This window comes from Anopheles marshallii, chromosome 3, assembly GCF_943734725.1.
Source record: "Anopheles marshallii chromosome 3, idAnoMarsDA_429_01, whole genome shotgun sequence".
NCBI classification, from domain to species: domain Eukaryota; kingdom Metazoa; phylum Arthropoda; class Insecta; order Diptera; family Culicidae; genus Anopheles; species Anopheles marshallii.
This window is the reverse complement of record NC_071327.1, coordinates 58,531,465-58,550,115: the sequence shown is the minus strand read 5'-3', so window position 1 is coordinate 58,550,115 and position 18,651 is coordinate 58,531,465. Positions and strand designations below refer to the sequence as shown.

At 43.4% G+C, this 18,651-nt stretch overlaps 3 protein-coding genes across 3 annotated transcripts in view; 1 reads left to right on the top strand and 2 right to left on the bottom strand.

Moving 5' to 3' along the window:
• The window catches only part of LOC128714742 (putative uncharacterized protein DDB_G0291608), a 69,488-nt gene extending 57,064 nt beyond the window's left edge, over nt 1–12,424 (bottom strand). The window contains exon 1 of the mRNA XM_053809622.1: nt 11,945–12,424. Coding sequence (XP_053665597.1) covers nt 11,945–12,424 — 480 coding nt within the window. The remainder of the gene's footprint in view (nt 1–11,944) is intronic.
• Nucleotides 12,425–13,739: 1,315 nt separating this feature from the next.
• Nucleotides 13,740–14,382, top strand: LOC128711694 (adrenodoxin-like protein 1, mitochondrial). The gene is made up of 3 exons (XM_053806577.1): nt 13,740–13,833; nt 13,902–13,953; nt 14,031–14,382. Exons 1-3 carry the CDS (start codon nt 13,740–13,742, stop codon nt 14,380–14,382), a joined length of 498 nt encoding a protein of 165 aa, XP_053662552.1.
• A 1,488-nt stretch (nt 14,383–15,870) lies between these two features.
• On the bottom strand, nt 15,871–17,106 carry LOC128711715 (transformer-2 protein homolog alpha-like). The gene is made up of 4 exons (XM_053806596.1): nt 17,074–17,106; nt 16,631–16,984; nt 16,084–16,388; nt 15,871–15,985 (listed from the first exon to the last, which is right to left on the bottom strand). The coding sequence occupies exons 1-4, from the start codon at nt 17,104–17,106 to the stop codon at nt 15,871–15,873; spliced, it is 807 nt and encodes a 268-aa protein (XP_053662571.1).
• Nucleotides 17,107–18,651: the final 1,545 nt, after the last annotated feature.

Genomic DNA, 18,651 nt, shown 5'->3' with positions numbered 1-18,651 from the left:
CAAAATTTTGGACATTATTGAAATTATTTTTTCTAAAATCACAAGTCCAAAGTTGGGACTATAAGGTGGCAGAGAGTAAAATTTCCCATCCACTCTTCTCCAATTAGCTATTACTGAATCATTACATTGGGCTAGAGCTCATGGCAGCAGTCCTATATTAGAGAAATATTTCCTTCAATTATCGACTCAAATGAATTGATTCAATTCAAACGGCGTACCCCAGTGATGTTGTGACCACTCGAACATGTCGTGTGTGGAGTTTTCGCTTTAGTGTCAATATCTCGCTGGGCTTAAGATATGTTTTGGGTTATCCTAGGGGTTATTATGGCTAACAAATTTGCTGGGGCAAATGGTAAATCTTGTGATGGGATTATTGTACACATAAATGACCATGTTGCCATGATTTCGTTCAAGTATGTCCTAAGACCAAAGCACAACCAGCAAATAAGACATATGAGATCTGACATTTCTGTCGGCGTTGTACCGGGTGACGTCAACTTTTTCCCGAAAGGTCCTAAAAATATAACACATTGCAATGATTACTAGTTCTGAGCTAAAATATGATACACCGGAGAAGCTACGAATGTAATTATTACTCCCGGTCTAACAATGCACGAGCAGTGAACAATTTAAACCTTACACCAAGAGATAAATTTAATCTGACGCTTCGTTGTACAGTATCCTTGGTACGTTCTCCCCCATCTAATAAGCACTGTCGGTGTTGCCTTGCCGTCCTCGCTCTTTCAAGCGCTGGCCGAGTAAACGCCGCGCCCCTATACACCGCTGAAGAGCTTCTCCAGGGCAATGGTTAATTGAAGTGAAATTTAGAATTATTAGATTCATACAACGTACCCGCGTTACGAACAGGGAACGCTGGTTCCCCCATTTTCTAGCACTCACAATCATAGAACCACTTGACAGCCGTCAAGACTCACTCCGCAACTGTGACGTTGAAGGCGATAGAACTGACAAATATATTACACAGACATCGCACACATATGGGAATGATATCGGCATCGATTGAGCGGGGGTGGGGGTTAATGCCGACAGCACCGTTGTTTGATGTTCGACTGTTCCACTCGCCAAGGATGTGCATCCACAGGGCGTTGCAATTGTACACTCCCTCCAAAAGACCGGTTGTGCAATCCGCTTCGCACACAGACAGCGTGCGAGTGCGTGCGAAGAACTCACGGAAGGAAAAAACATGTTCTCACAAACAATGTACGCTGTACGGCGCATAAACCGGAAGCTACCGGTCCCGTAGTAATAGCCTGCCTGTCGACTTAGTAATACGTTCGGCAACCCTCCTCTCCCTTCGATTTTCCTTCGCCAGGAAGCGGGAACTTGGCCAGAAACAAATAATAAAGATAAATTGTATGTGAAACGCAATTTTACTCCTTCCTTCCCTTTCGGTTTTGGGGTTTTGCGCCAGCATGGCATAAGTAGCTATGTGTAAATGTTTTAAATCATGTTAAAAAGTTATGTAAAGACGTACTTTTATATACATTGTTACACAGCTGAAGGCTTACGGCAGGCCCTTCCACGGCCCTGCTGCACCTACACACAACTCGTTCGTCGTGCGCTGCTATTTTAATTTTATGCTTTGCCAACCGCCATCGATGTCGTTGTTGTCCCGAGCCCCATACACAATGGTTGCTGATGTCAAGAGCGAGATAGAGCGAGAGAGAGAGAGAGAGAGAGAGAGAGGGAGATAGAAAAAAAACGTATGGACCAGACGACAGGATGGGCGGGGAATGGGCGTGCTACTGCGTTGGATAATATAATGATATTATTTTAAAATTTAATTATCTCATTGAACCAAACCCAAGCCGGGCAGGAGATCGAGAACCATACCGAATTGGGAAGAGTAATGGATGTTGCAGCAGTGGCCCATAGAGGCAAATGTCAGAATGATCCTTCGTCGTGGATGAAACTGGAAACCTCGAAGCTAAGATGCGAACAAATTACAGCTACCACAAAAGGGAAGGCAACAAAGAAACACTGTTATAATACGGCTACATACACATGTATATATGTATATACTCATATACATATAAAATCATTTCCTTTCCAGAAATATCCATAATCATCGTCATCGCCATCATTTCCCTTCATCCCAGGCGCCATCATCCTGCCCACCGGTACGTCTTCAGCCCCACCATTCGTTGTCATTTGCTAGCACGTCTCCATTAATGGCCTCATAAAATGATAACGATGAAATAATGCAAAGAAATAACGAACATTTACCGTGCAGCATCATCATCTAACCGGCTGGTGGAGCGTGGGCTCACTATTGTGAGCAAATGCTCAAAATTCTTGCCACATTGCGGGGAAGCTCTCGTGTTTCGTTGTTGGAAAAACTTCACTAGGAATTGCCGAATACAACCGGAACAATTTACTGTCCATTCCTTGATTTTGTTCCGTTGCACAAAGTGGAAAATCAATACAATGCTTAAAATCCTTCCTTAGGCTGACCACACACCCTGTGGCTACACAACATGCATCAGGTGACCCCATCAAGGTCGACGTACAAGATGTGCAATGCACATGGTGCAAACTATGCATCGAGGGGGTTTGTGTTTTGTTTCATGTTACTATCTCAATGGTGGCGTCGAATGGTGAAATCGAAGGTAAACATTGTAAGGTACGTCTCAGTGTACTAGCGCCATGCGGAGAGGACACACACACCATCCGAATGTTGTGAGGATTCGCTCTCGCGTGAGTTCAAAATTTCTGTTGCAACCCACCAACCCACCACCCCAATCCTTCCAGTGCCCGAGTTGCCATTGCTCTCGCATCGCTGGATTCATTCCGGTGGTCAACTCTTACCTACCGGAATGTGCACAGTTCGTCAGCCGGTGGACTGACGGGTCAGTAATTATTCGGTGGGAAGAAAGAGACAAAAAGGGAGAAACAGAGAGAGAGAGAATGGTGGGGCTCTCGTGGTTCCACACGATGATTGCAGTGGTGGACGCAAGTTTTGCAGCATTCAGTTCCAACACTCTCGACAACTGACGAGGCTCACGGTGCTCAGCTATCCCGTCCTTGGAGTCCTGGTCCCTCCAGCCGTCATTACCACCGGGCTTACCGCGAACCAGAAGTTGAGTCCCGAGTCTTGAGCATGGTGTAAGAAAGTTGTTTAAAACTAATGCTTAACATTCCAGCATTGGATTGTGCATTGTTACGTTACAGTCTAATAAGCGAGAGCAGGTGAAAATTCTAACATAAGGCAAACAATTGATAGACTTAACTCTCGTCGATGCTCAGGTGTAAAACCATCCACTAAAGGATAGCATTTTCTTGAGACTTTCTCGCGATAGTTAGATGATAGATAAGATGCTTGTAATAAGTGACCTTGTTTATCTTGCTGTGTAACGAAACGAAAAAAAAAACTTTCTCACAGTCCACAGTGTGCTCTGTTGACATTCATTATTCATTGGGAAGGCAGGAGCAAACTTCTCCAGCACCAGGGACAATCACTTCCGATCTGAGCAATTTCACTACCCACCGCCAGATGGCATGGCTCTCCGAGCACGTGGTAAAGCGATTTCTGGAGAGAAGATCGTTGAATTGCGCCGAAACTGGAGTTGATGTTGGCCAAGTATGGGACGGGGAAATGAATAACGGACTTATTGTAGCAATGTGAAAGTGAAGTTTGGTGGCGGCATGATGAAATGCGGCATGAAGAATCGACATAGTAGAAGGGGGGGGGGGAACTGTTGGACGTATTAAATGGGAATAACGCTCATTATTTGCTGTAATAAATATAGATAGTTACAATTCCGTTTGCCCTTACCTTACCGCACCCCGTATGATGTAGATGCGTGTGAATAGGGGCCGGATGGAAGCATATAAAACCGGGCTACAGTTAAACAAAGTACGATGATGGCAAACCGAACCGATAACGCAGGGGACCGGAGCGATGTCGGTGGCGACCGAAATAACACTTACTGGCTTAATGTAAAATCAATACTAGTAATCAAAGCGAGAAATGAAGTAACATTTTCAAAATAGACCCTAGACCAAGCTTATAGCGTGTTCTGGGATGCGGCTGGGGCACGTGGGCACGTGCAAGAACCTCTCATCCGAGGACATTAGATAGAAGGGTGGTGGTGCGAGTCCTTCGAAATGGCACTAAACCAGTAGAGAAAACTTTAAGCTTAACGTTGAACGAGTTAAGAATCGAAAAGGAAAGAGAGGCACTAAAACCCCCCCTCCAATGGGTGGGAAGGGTGGAGGGGTGTGAAGGAAAAGTAATCACCATGTACAATGGCAGTAACACGGTGCCAAAGCCCGTCAGTAAGATAAGAGCTTAATTTTGTTTAATTTCCGAACCGAGAAAATTCCGTCAGCAAGGACAATCATAACAGGGGGGGGGGTGCAATTCTTCGGAAACGGGAGATAACATGTGTTGAAGAGAGAGAGAGAAAGAGAGAAAACAGGGGATTGTGAGATAAAGAGAGAGCAAATCAAGAGATGAATCTTTCGTTGAGAGCTGTGTGAGAGAACACAGCAAAGAAAAGGATAGCATTCCGTAGGAGTAAGTAAGAGCTGTGGAAAACAAACAGTGAAAGAGAGGGAAATACCACCCGCTAAACAGAGATAGCGTGCTGAGAAACAAAGGGGAAGAAATGATAAAATCAGTAAAATTGCGATAGCACCAGGACGAAAAGCCCGGATGGAGGGCGAAGAGTCATGGGAGGGAAGGGATGATAAGGGAGGGGATGAATAAACGAGAGAAATATAAATTTATGTGTAATATGAAATGTTTTATGCAAAAGGGTTTATACGACGACTGGCAGCAGCAAATAGCTTTTACTAACGAAACACGAAAACCAACCTAGTACTTGTGTGTAACAGGGTGAGTACAGGGTGTGTCTAGAAGTGGAAATTGTGTTTTTAATAAGAATTTCTGCTCATTTTTGGAAGGTTGGAAAGAATGCCATTAGGATTCAAATAAGTATTTCACTTACATAAATACAGATAAGAGAAAATATGTTTCAAGTGTTAAGAAGCTTCATGAAATGATTTTCGAACGTAGGAACACATAAAAGAACAATAAAAAGGTATGAGATATGAGAAGAGACTTGAAAAAAACAAAAACCATACATATATAAATGGCAAAATTAGCAGTAAAAACTATCATAAATCTAAAAGTTATTGTATCATCAAAGAACGAACTTAAAACTTTACACAAGCAATAACAGTTTTCCTCCCACTGCACCACCCTGTGCTTGTTGGAATAATGTTGCTAATGTCTGCCATTGATGTTAATGCCCTTCTGCAAACATGGCAACAGCCACACACAGACACACACCGAAAGATAACAGAAATGAAAAATTCGTACTAGAGTACAGCTAAAGGTTTTATGGAAAACACGTAAAGCAGTGCTGTAAAACGTCGGAGTTTTAATTAAAACCATGGTATAGAATTATTACCACACTCACACATTATCAAGCATCAGGCGTGGGGGGGTAGCACAATTGTCTGGCTGTGTGGTTCGCTACGCGTACACACGTACAGAGAGAGAGAGAGAGAGAGAGGCGGGAGGCTCCTTGAACCCTTTTTTCGAGCCAGCAGCAGCTCTTGATTGCGATGGTTTGATTGCATAGTTATAAAACTAGGTTAAATATTATGGACGTTGGCGGCGGTTGTAGCCCTGCGTGGAACGCGATCTGTCCGACTAGTCGCCGTACCCGGCCTGCGCCTGTGCAATGGGATGCCCCGCGTTAAATGGACCCATTTTATGATTTAATATTTGATTCTCACCTTACTTGAGTGTAACACAAAGCGGGGGCAAACAACAGTAGTAGTAGAAGCACCGGGTGCAAGGAGGAACACATTTTTAAGAAGCAGAAAAATTATAGCTTATATAGCGACCACACTTCGACGAAGAAGGTCAAACTAAATAACACGGGAAGCTAATCCTATTCGGTGTACATAATTTTGGGTACGGTTTTGTGAAGGCAAAAGCCTCCCTTCCAAGTGCCAAGAGATGTTGGGGAACATCAAGCGAGAACTAGCGAACGTTGAAATAAAGCAAGGAATAAAATATTCATACGCAAACGCCAAACATTCCGAGTGAGCACCAGCAATAAAATAAGATTTAACTTCGCTTCGGTATATTTATAAATAGCTGCCAAAAAAAAAAAAGAAAGAAACCTCATTCAGTTAGGATTTAAAATAAGGTTAAGCAAAGAAATCACAAGAAAGAGAAATAAATTACAGCTCTGGCTGCTAACACTGTAGCCTAACAATAAATTCATATTTAGAAGCTCAACCTAAAATCTATGGCTTTATGCTACGGCAACAAAGAATGATAATTAGGGCTGCGTGATACAATGCGATAAATGGAACGTGAACGAAGAAAGAAAAAAAGTTTCTTTAACGATAAATCTCAAATTAAAATCCCACGTTTAGTGCGCAGCGAGTTTGGTAAAATTATGCCCCGTAATGGCTTTTAACGACAACACGGCAAAGTAATATAGGGGGCACTGTTTGTGTAAATGAACAAACAGAACACAGAAAAAGAAGAACAACAACAAAAAGAGGTGAGAAATGGAAGAATGAAAAAGAAAGAAGAAAAAAAAAACAACCCCCGAAGACACCTAACCAAACTAACAAAACTAAACAGAAGGAGCGGAGGGAAAAGGGGACTAAACAAAACAGAAACGAAATATGGCAAGAATAACGAAAGCGTTAAAATATACATACGAGTATGGAAAAATGGAACCGAAACGAGAAAACCAAATATAATAACAATAATTCAGAACATGTGCACCAACGCATAGGAACGCAGCATGTTGGCAGAGTACTTCAAATCGGCTGAAAACGGCAAGCAACCGAAAAAGGCAGATGGAAAAACCAGAAATACAGAATAAATATACTTGTAAAAATAGCCCGTTCAAAATGTAAACATTAAAGCAGGATAGAAACTTTGGCAGAAAAGGATGAAAATAACGAGGCAATTAATGATGTGAGGATATTTTCCATTCGCTCATTAGGAGCGGCAACGGAAGGAAATTGTTTTCGAGAAAAAGTCTCAACAGTGGAAACGATTATGGAATATAAAGGAAAGAATTCTTAGAACATTAAAAATTGCCACATTTTAAACGGCGGTCATTTATTGGACGTGCTCTACCCGCTGAATCCATGCAATTAACAAAACACAAAATTGCCATAAAATTTTATAATTTAAAAAATTTCTAAGGCCCACATTTGATCGGCAAAAAGATATAAAACGCACAGCCACACACCGCCACCATCATAAACCCTGCGTGGAAGGGGAATGACTTCGTAAAAGGAAGGCGCCGTCACAGTAACGCAACTTGAAAAAACCGAACGTGACGAACAAAGCAAAAAAAAAAAATAATAATAATTGAGCGAAAAATAAAATTATTACAGAAAAGAAGAAAACAAAACAAAAACTTTTAATATGATCATAAAATTCTCCAACACAGCCACACATACACAAGAATAGTCCAAACGAGCCACGGAATGGGCGAAACGGAACGAAAAACCTCGTGATGGCGGTGGTGGTATATAATTGTGCCCCGTTGTAAAAATGATCCAGCAAACGATGGTGCTATAAAATAAAAATACTTTTTCATCTCCACCCACCCAATCCATCCTACCATCCTTGGCAATCTTCCTTCTCAGCACATACACACACACACCCACAACCCACCACCAATGGAGCGGAGCATTTCCTACTCTAAGAAATAAGGGAAACAAAATATAAATATAATCTCAACAACGGTTGCAGAGCAAACGAACAACAACAGCAAGCAATCAACGTGGTGGATGTTAGCCATTCAACGGAAATACTAACGAATTTTAATGCGTGCGCTGCGCTCCGTGTTGTACTAAAGCCTTGGAAACCACGTTGGAACCGGCGCGGCGTACAGGAAGTTTGGTGAAACTGAGATAACATAATATGCAAGTGTATAAGCGCAAACAGTCGAGCAATAGTTCACTGGTTAAGGGGGAGGGGGGTGGTGTGTGCAAACCGACAGGCGGAGAGGATTCGTCTTCCATAACAATAACAATAAAAATAAATGAAAACAGAAAACAACCGAAAATAGCAATGGAAAAAGACGATTAAAGGAACCGTACAAAGGGACGGCGAGTCACGGAGTTAACAGCACAACAAGCTGCAGCGGGAGGAAAAGCTGTTAAATGAGTAAACTAAATAAAATAAAACCGGAACATAAAGCGAGACAGATGCTGCACCGAACCACGGATAGATCGAGACGATCAGGCGGGAGCAAACGCGCATACACCCAGCGGACACATGAAACCTTCTGCAACAACGATAAAGATGGATTGATAGATCGTAAACGGCGGGAACGGAGGGGCAGGGTAAAGATATAAAAGAAAATGTAGCAAGAAAATAAATATAAAATTCGATACGAAATAAGAAAATGAGAACCCATTTTCGTTTAACCGCCGGTCCGCATCGCAGAACCACCCTGTGGCGGATTCATTAACGGCAGAAAACTGTTTCAATTTGAAAAACGTCGCAAGACAGAACGGTCCTCATGGGGATGACAAAGGGTGTGTGTGTGTGTGTGAGAGAGAGAAAGAGTGTTTGCTGTCTGGGAATAATAACAGTGTAATTATTCTGCACAATTTAAAATTAAACAAGGAATAAGGAAACAGAAAAAAGACTAATAACGATCGCGGCGCATACGGAACACGGCAGTGGTGTGGTGCATGGCGCGGATCGTGCAGACAGCTGGCGCCCGCCATCAGTTTTTAAATGCTTCAATACTGGCGAGTCGAGGACATTGGGCTAAAATACCGAGGCAAAAAGGGCATGTTGATATAGATAAGGTGAAAAATAAATTATCATTTTTTTCTCTCTCAAAAGACACAACAAATGTAGAGAAACGAAGATAAAGATAATGACAAAAATCGATAAACGAAAGAAATTTTCTTCAGAATAAGCGAGCTATCAAATATATTATATTTTTCTAACACCGGGGAGCTGCAAACTAATGCACTTAAACATTTTTCCATCAAAAATGTTTATCCGCATGATGGACTTTTCTGTTATTTGAAGATTGGTACGTCCCTTAACGACCGCACGAATAAAGAATGTTTCTAAAAATAATTGTTATAAAACTGAAAGGTAACAGAAATAGAAAACGACACACACCCACCATCATGAGGCCAGTAAAAACTTACTCACACACACAGACCAATTGGATATAAAATGAATTAAAATAGGAAATTATATAGAAACGAGAAAGAAAACATAAACATTAATACCCATCAGCGGAATGGAACCCCTGCCCGGGTGGGAAATAGCTTACCGAGGGAAAATGGAAGACATAGATTGAGATTGAGAAACGTGGACACTTAAGCCAAACACTAGACAGGGATAGCCGTACCGGGTGTGTGGCTTTGTAGCACTATCACGTGGCAAGATGTGAAAATGTTACAATAACAAAACTAGAAATAATAATAACCGTCCCTTGGCTGACGAAATAAAGCTCCATGAAGGGAAAGAAAAAAACATAATGGTAAGACAGAGAGAGAGAGAGAGAGAGAGAGAGAGAGAGAAAGAAAGCAACGCAAAAGATTAGCTCAAATATGAAAGCAGATTGAAATACTACATTAGGAAATATAGCCCGAAAAAAGGAAAACGAAAAGAAAAAACGCACAACAGAAGAGAAGGGTGGAAAATTGCTCAACAACCTTCTCGTTTTCTCTTCCGAATCACGCACACTACTTTCCAAGTCAGCTAAAACGATAAAACGTCGTAAAGGAACAGAAGAAATAATAAAAAAATACAGCGTAAAATAAAGTTTAATTCATGGGATGTTATAAAGTTTTACGAGTTTTATCCCCGCATTGCACACTTCTCGGCCGTTGGTGTTCGAGAGCTTCCACCTTTACCCGGCCACCCACCCACGAAGGAAAACGCGTCCATCGTACGTGTCCCGGGTTGCTCCCCACACTCGCCAACCCTACCCCACGGTGTTTCGCAAGTTTTACGTCGGCACAAACGCGATAAAGCGGATCGGAGCGGCGCACCTCAGCCAACAAACCAGCATGGCTGACGATGGTGTCCTGACGCCGCACAAGGGAGACGAGGACACCGACGACCATAAAACGACAAGGGCGGCACCGGTAGCGAACGCAACTGCAAAAGAACAAGACGGTGGGCAACGAGAATTGGCTTCGCACCTTCGCAGAACGCAGAATCGCCTGGATTTTAATGCTTTTATCACCGTTCCAAGTTTTACGAAAGTGCAGCGGCAGCGAATGGAAGTCGATTGGGTAAATTGAAGGTAAGGGAAACGTTTATTTGCTGCCTGCCGGGAGCATCCGGCGCGATGCACCATTACCGCACTGTATCGCGTACAGAAGCGTTCCTCTTTCAAGGATTTTTGAATGTGGGTGCAGGAGTTTTGCGTGTGGTGGAAACTCACCCAGTGCTACAGGGAGCAAAGCAATGCTGGGGAAAACTCCATTCACATCGAAAGGAATCGATCGATCCGTTTGAAACATCCATCATGGAACCGTTTCGACAGGACGCGTTAGCAACGAAACTATACCGTTTCGGATTTTAATATTCTTAAAGTAATGTAATGTTATATATTGTATTTGGTTCTTAAATTCTTCGCAGTTATAATGAATGGTCCCTATGGTACTCATCTATTGATATTTGTATGTGGCCGACACATTAGGTTCTCCTGTTGCAGTATCCTAAGCTATTGAGACCTAACAAATCTGGTCAGATCGTGAGCAGTAGCGTCTTGGGAAGTAGTTAAGCAGTATCGATAGAGGACTGGTCATCCCAAAATGGCGCTAGACAACTGATGATACTGAACACGAACCCGTGTTTGATGTAGTGAGTTAATATGACAATTGGAATTTGAAGCGTGTTGACTTTCTTAGATGTTAGGGTACGAGGTGGGACTTATCGTCATCTTTAATAACAGCACCACCAAATCCTTTATATCCCGTCGCACAATGCCCATCCATTATTTTCAACATTCGCACAATTAATCCCCACCGAGTAAAAGGCACAATAATGGTATGCATTATTGCACTCAAGTGTACGCGAACGCAAAAGAAAACACAAACAATAAAAACCTGATCGATAGCAATTGCTTTGAAACAAGCTATAAGCTCATGTGGCCGGCCAAGCCACTGCACTGTTTACATATTCTACATTCATGCCAATCCAATCCGGCAAACTTGCGGTAGAATGCAGTTAGACTGTGCGTGTAGACGATCGTAAGCGTCTCGGGCTCACGTATACGATCGGTAAATATTGGCATCGACGCATGGAAAAGAGGCCTGCAAATAGTGCTTCGGCGCTGTATACACGAAGTAGAACATTACGATCATAACGCTACCACAGTGGTACATGTTTTATGACCCACACCCGGTACTAAAGTCTTCCAAATCCGAAGCAAATCACGATCGTTGTTGATCGTGTATAGTACTCAAAATAATATCGTTCTTCTTGTGTTATTCATTGCACGCTTGCAGGACCGTTGTATCATCGATCGTTAGGCGTGCTCTACGTCTAGTTGGTAGCAAAAATGGTGGCCCCATGGAGATCACCACACCCGGAGCAGATGTTCCTTAGAAACAGGCTAACACGTAGAACGTGCAGTTGTTTAAACAAATAAACGACGATCGCAGAAAGCAACATTGAAAGGTTGTAGCTTTCAATCCTGTGCTGCAGCAGTTTCAGACTACGGGTTTCCACACAACTACCATCCGTTCCATATTGACACAGCGCGCAATGCCAAACAAATGGGCACGGATGTTCGAAAACAAAACAAAACGCAGAAGGATGAAAATGGAATAGAATATCTAGAAAAAAAGAGAACGAAATTTACGATACGAATATCCGAAACCTTCTACTGGCTTTTGTCCCTTCGTTGTTTTTGTCCCAATACCAATTCCTCATTACACTTACCTTGTACTGCTGCAGTGTCAGCGATTCCGCTTCAGCAAAATCGTTGTCATCCGAATCACCGATCGCTTCGATGATGTCCAGCGGTTCGTTGTCTTCACTGGCGGCTCCGCCCGACTGCTGGCTAGCGCTTGAACCGGCCGCAGCCCCGTTTACGATCGCGGCTGGATTATTCGCATTTTGCGTCAGATTTCCACCGCCACCGCCGTTGCGCAAATGATATTGCTGCTGCTGCTGCTGCTGCTGCTGCTGTTGTTGCTGCTGCTGCTGTTGTTGTTGTTGGTGATGCTGCTGCTGTTGTTGTTGTTGTTGCTGCTGCTGTTGTTGTTGCTGCTGCTGTTGCAACAATTGTTGTTGCTGTTGCTGGCGAATAACGTTCTCGAGTGCATATTGCGCGCGATTATCCGGCTCCGGTACCAAAAGGTCACTCCAGTCCGGTTCTGCTTTGATCGATACGGCTTGCTGCATCATTGTGTCAAACATTCAAGCGTCCTTTACGGTATCCTTGCGCCTTCGCGACGTATCAGGTGCTCGCACTTGTTCCTTTTTCGGGCTGTTTTGCGGTACACGCACGCGGCACACGCCTGCTTTGTGTCTCGCGCTCGAAAGGGAAGGATGTTGATGACAGCACGGCCACAAGTGAGAAACGGATGAGCCGTGAGTAGGAAAGAAAGCACTGCGCAGTGGAAAACTATCTCACCCTTTTTTTGCCTGAACCAAAAGAAAAACGCACAAGAAGCAAGACTTCTTTCCCGGAACACTTTTTATTTTACGGGGAATATCCCTGTGGATAGTCACTATACTCTATTCGTAGACAGGACACAGTCACTCGCACACACACACACACTTACACACTTAACACTTTGGAAAGGAAAACACGCGACAAATGCTGCTGGAGGCGCGATTCCGACCCGATACGATGGCAGGGGGTAAATCGATCTTTGGCAAAGTGGATTATTATTGTTAGCTTGATGCTTGTGAGTGAGGAAGGGGATGTTGCGAGGTAGTACTTTTCTCGACACTGCCCGTATTGCTGCAAACCACTATCCGGCGCTACTTTTTACGTGCTGGGATTCGATTGTTTTGCCACTATGCTAACCACAGATTCCGGTTTTGGTTCGGTCGGAAAAGCGAGTGAAAATTTCGGGCGAACGAATGGCTTCCGCCAGACTCCGTGCTTCCTGCCTTGACGATTTCCAGAGAAATAATAAACATGATGGAAGAAAAGGGAGCAGAAACTCGCAGTACGAACTCTATACGAGGTTATGCTGGCAGCATGAAGCTGTCCTGTTCGCGCTAGTACAAGTAGAGCAAGTCTGTGACGTCATTAATGCAGAAAATGTGAAATGTACACGATACGTTATGGGTGCTGCTGTGCAAAGAAAAGCGCTGTCAAACGAAAGGCCGAAAAGTAAACATTCGTTCAGTTTCGAACATGAATTTAACGAGAGTGGGACTCGAAAGATCTGTTTGTAAAAATCATTGTTGGGATCGACATGGGTATACGAATTACTATACTAATTACGATGCATTATCTGCTGGATACTTTCCCTCATTATTATGAACAACTTATAGAAACTTAAATAAGTTAGCGAAAGATTTATAATTTCGAAAATGAAACTATTCGAAACAGTCACTGACATTGGTGCACATTGTTGTGACGGGTGGTTTTGTTTTGACTGTGCTTAGACCCAGATCCGTACACAAAAAACCGGTATCAAAATCATTCCGGTTGCTTTTTTTTTTGTAATCCGTGTACATTGTTTTCCAGTGCCATTTAATACAAAGCCAATTAAAAATGCCCATTACAACGTCGCTGCTTTATCTGGCACGTGGAATGGTCAGTCGGTGGTGCGGCTTAATAATTCCTCGAAATATACACACAACAGTGCGTAAGTATTATGAAATCAGTGCCCGTGTAAGTATCTTCACCAAAACTTAATGATACGCTTCCTTACAGAGCTTCGGCACGGTGAATACGAATGGCAGGATCCCAAAAGCGAAGATGAAGTGTATGGCATTATTACGGGAGGAGAATCTCTTCGACGTACTAAAACGGATACCAAAAATTGTTCTATCTTTTTTTCAGTGTAAACATAACGTACATCGATAAGGATGGCAAGGAAACGACGGTTCGGGGGAAGGTCGGTGACAATGTGCTTTATCTCGCTCATCGATACGGCGTAGAAATGGAGGGCGCATGTGAGGCCTCGCTGGCCTGCACCACCTGTCACGTGTACGTGCAGGATGAGTTTCTCGATCGCCTAACCGAGCCGGAGGAAAAGGAAGACGATCTGCTCGATATGGCACCATTTTTGAGGGAAAACTCCCGCCTCGGGTGCCAGATATTGCTACAAAAAGATCTCGAAGGAATGCGATTACAGCTTCCGCAAGCGACTCGCAATTTCTACGTCGATGGACACAAACCAAAGCCACACTAGGTCTGTTGAAAAGATTCTTTTTTACACTTTTAGATTTGTAATAGTTAGGTTGGTTGTAAATTTTTCGTTATATAGAGCTAGAAGGACTTTTGTTTCAATAGCGAATGATAGTTTCTGCGTGCATGGAAGCAACCGTTAAATTCTGTTAACAAAATTGTGCAAAACGTTACATTTGAGACGTTCAATAAAAGCGATGAACAAATCCCAACCCCTTGCTTTCTTTTTCTGCTTGTTGACCAGAATTTCCGGTTTCATCTCGATCTGGGCTGGGCTTAGATTTTCGCAAAATCATCATTTGCATAGTCGCGCAGAACCGGGTGCATCTTCTAATGCCATGCTGACCATAAGGGAAAGGGAATAGAAACATTAAACGATCATCAAGAGGGATGAGTTTCTAAACTCGTCTTAGCGCAGTGCGGTTTGACTAGTTTTTCTTCAAGGTCAGCTTTTCCTTTCGGCAATACAAGCACACACGCACGCCACTAGCACTTTCTTATTAAAGTCTTTTATTGAAATTAATTTATTCGTACTAGGTTTATCATCTTGTTTTGTCATCTTTGATTCCTGTTTTTTTTTTTGTTTTTACAATATCTTTTCCATCATCATCGTAACACGGCGCTTAGCAAAACAAAGATAACGAAACAGTAACAATTTAAAACGCACCGATTAAAAAACAATCTCACTGGATCCTGGTAGTTAGTAATGTAAGGAATAGTGCGGCAGTAGATAACTTATTACGATCTATCCTATCATTTGAGTGTGTGTGTGTGAGTTTTGTGATTTTTAAAAAAATAGCTCTCTATTCCCAGCACTTTGCGGATGCGGGACACTTGGTGCAGGGGAGAGATCATAAGCAGTGAAGGGAAGGATAGGAAGGAAGAGAGAAGATAGAAACAGGAGTTAAAGAAGAAGAACACTTTCAACAATACTATCGCACACCTTCGGGCAGAAATCCAGTTTCCTCTCCCTATAGGCCGGCCATTGAGATCGGAATCCGTTGAACCGGACACGCAAAAACCGACCCTTCAATCTCTTCCAACGCACACACATACATTTCGCTATAAGGATATTATGCGTCTTTCCGCTCATACGATTGAAACCTGTTCTTCAAAAGCGGGCTGATCTTCACCGCGGGACGAGCAGGAAGGAGTAGCTAATCACTGATGCATACATTTGCCGGTCACCCCGTTTCGTTCTCTAGGCTTTTCCTTGCGATTCCTTTCCTTTACCGTCCCGTGTGCCGTGCAGCAAAGGCGGCAGCATCCCATAATATCATATCGCACACGATTACAATTCCGGTTTTTTGGCTATCTTAACATCCTTACACTTACTTAGTTCGCTATTGTGCTCGCAACGTAACGTAAATGCGTAAAAACGAGGAACAGTTTGCCCGCACACCGCGTCGCGTCTTTCGCGCTCTTTGCCCGTCTCCAGGCCCCCTTACTGTGCAACCAACAGCAATGGGTGCATGGTTGGAGGGGGCCACTGTCAGCGAATGCTGGTCCCGCCACGATAGTAATCACTGCGACCAGACCGGCCCGTCATGGAACGGTTGCGGCTGCGATCATGACCGGAATAGCTGTCATAGTAGTAGTGGTGGTCCCTGCAAAAAAAAAAAAAAATCGTTAAGCAAATGTCCCGGGGATCAGGATAAATTCTTACAGCTAGAGGGAAGAATGCACAAAGAAATAAACATCATACCTCGATCTCGTATCCCGTTCCCATCGTTCACGTTCCCGCGCTTCCACCTCGCATGCCCTACAGTGATGATAACCGTGGGAGCTGGGCATACCGTGCGAAGAATGGCCACCGTACCCACCACCCTTCGGATGGGAAACCTTTCCATAGTAAACGCCCGGTGTCGGATCGTGCGGTTTGTTCGTGGCTGAAAAGTCCACCCGTATCCGACGGTCGCCTATTTCAATACCGTTCGCTTGATCATGGGCCACCTTGGCATCTTCCGCGCTTTCAAAGTAAACGAATCCGAATCCTCGCGAACGGCCCGTCTGAAATGTGTAAAGATGCAATGTTAGACGTTGCGATGGGTTACAAAACAAAGGTCCCCGGGTTAACGCATGTACGGAAAGGCCTTTAATGGAAATGCCATACTGGAATGCATTCCATCCTAAAAACTTTCCACAGGAAATTTTCTGCCGTATGATTCAATCAGTGGGACCAATTCTCAACAATCGCCATTCGATTCAATGCGGCATCGGAAAGGTTGAAAGGGTAGATAAACAACACGTACCTTCGCATCTAACACAACGGTCGTTTTGCGGAGTGGGCCAAACTTGGAAAAGGTATCGTATAGCTCCGCTTCGGTTGTGTAAATGCTCAGATTGAACACGGCCAGCACCACCTTGCCGGACGAACCGTGTGTCGAACAGTCGTGCGATCCCATGCCCATGGAAGACGATGAGGATACCGGGTCATGGTAGTGTGCGGTGGAGTGTGAGCTACGATGGTGGGAACTTCTTCGATAGCTGGAGGCACTGTAATCTGCAGGTGTACGACTCGATTCCGATGCGCTTAGATTGTAGCGTTCCGAATCATCGCGGTAATCTCGCCGGTAGCTTCGTTCCCTGCTGCGGGATCTCGAGGGCTACAAGCCGGGAAGTGAAAAATTGGCGTATTATTAGTTAAAAAACACACCCAGCACACTCTCACCACGGCCAATTCGCCGTTCCTTACCTCATAGTAATTGTAATTCCTCGAGTGACTCATTTTGCTATGTTGCGCCAGGAACAACGGTTTATAGGGGACCACCGAATGATACTAGTTCACTAAAATCTTCACTAAAAACACTTTCATCTAATGAGAACCTAACAGCACAGCAGATAAACACCAGTGTTGTCGCGAAACTGTCCAAAACAGACGTATTTCTATGCTCTTCCCGGATGCCAAATTTCACTGTTGGTGATGAGCTGCATCGCATCACAAGCCAACGTGCTTCACCGCGATGCAGAATGGTTCCGAGAGTCCGGCACAGCCGCTGGTTGCTTTGCAGATAAACGAGGGACCGGTGTTGTTGCTGATGCCTTTCCCAGAGAGCAGTTTTGACCCCGCAACTACCAGCTTCACACCGGCTGACTTCACAAACTGAAAGGCGCTCTCGAAAGATATCATTCCATCCCTTTCGTACATTGCACTGCTTCTTGTGCCTTCCAGCTCTTCTGATACATGGGCAGTTGTCAACACACACGCAGTTGTCAAAGATGCCGGCGCCGGCGAAGAGAAGTGCGTGTGAGGATTTTTCCTCTACCTTTTCCCGTTTTAACTTTACCAGCGCAAGAACATTTTGAAACGAGGAAAAACAGTTTTATAAAAATTGTGAATTGCAAGCGAAGTCAAGTTAACTAATTCTTGAAACGTATACAATACCCGGCGCATTTCTTCACAGCCGCGCTGTCAAACACTCGCCTTCCCATATCAACGTTTGCAGTATTCGTCCAAGAGGTTTAAACAAATCGTAAATAAGAAGCAAATTTTAACTCAGTGCTTCCCAAGGGTAGTACTTAAAAATTGGAACTTAATATATTTTGTATTGTTTATTGTGGATTGTGTTAACTGTGGTATCAATGACCAAATTAGCCTACTTGTTTACGACCGGTATACTCGTGTATCCCATAAATTTTGTATGAGGAACATAAATTTGTCGTCTTTAAAATTTAATAATTTCTGTTGTATTGGAAATTAATATTTCATACTTGGAACACAGCCATTTTTAATAAGTAAGCCAAATATAACGTAACAAGTAATATAACAAGCAACGCCAATTTATACTGTTTTATCAAAAGTTCGCAGGAAACTCGCTCTTTGACGACAACGGAGCTAAATGTTTACGTGTGTGTGTGCATGAAGTGAAGCGTTGCAAGGATTTGCATAGGGGTGTATTAAATGTGCACAAAAGAGCTCGAGCTTCTTTCTTCCTTTCACACCATCTTGATGGGTCGAATAATCCTGATATTTGGCTCGCTGTTTGGCCCAAAATACGAAATGTTCGGCTGGTTACACGTGCCTACACGGACGGTGACAGTTGCGTTTGCTTAATATCGTGTAGCTCAGTGTAAAATATTTGTGAATCGCAATTGATGTTGTTGTTTTAATCTTTTGGTATTGTGAAAGATGCATAATTAATGTATTTTAATGAAGAAGAAAGTAAAGTTAGTGGACTCGTATTATGCTGAACATGGTAAATGCATTTAAATTTAATTGCAAACAAAAAAGTCATGCGATGGCATTAATTTGCCTTTTATGTATGAACCTTGG

Excerpts from the sequence above, each read along its gene's own strand:
- LOC128711694 (XM_053806577.1), top strand. The coding sequence starts at position 13,740 with ATGCCCATTACAACGTCGCTGCTTTATCTGGCACGTGGAATGGTCAGT. Across the intron at positions 13,834-13,901 it reads AAATATACACACAACAGTGC|AGCTTCGGCACGGTGAATAC; the intron begins GTAAGTATTATG and ends GCTTCCTTACAG. Across the intron at positions 13,954-14,030 it reads CCCAAAAGCGAAGATGAAGT|TGTAAACATAACGTACATCG; the intron begins GTATGGCATTAT and ends TCTTTTTTTCAG.
- LOC128711715 (XM_053806596.1), bottom strand. The coding sequence starts at position 17,106 with ATGAGTCACTCGAGGAATTACAATTACTATGAG. Across the intron at positions 16,985-17,073 it reads GGAATTACAATTACTATGAG|CCCTCGAGATCCCGCAGCAG; the intron begins GTAAGGAACGGC and ends CCCGGCTTGTAG. Across the intron at positions 16,389-16,630 it reads CCGTTGTGTTAGATGCGAAG|ACGGGCCGTTCGCGAGGATT; the intron begins GTACGTGTTGTT and ends TACACATTTCAG.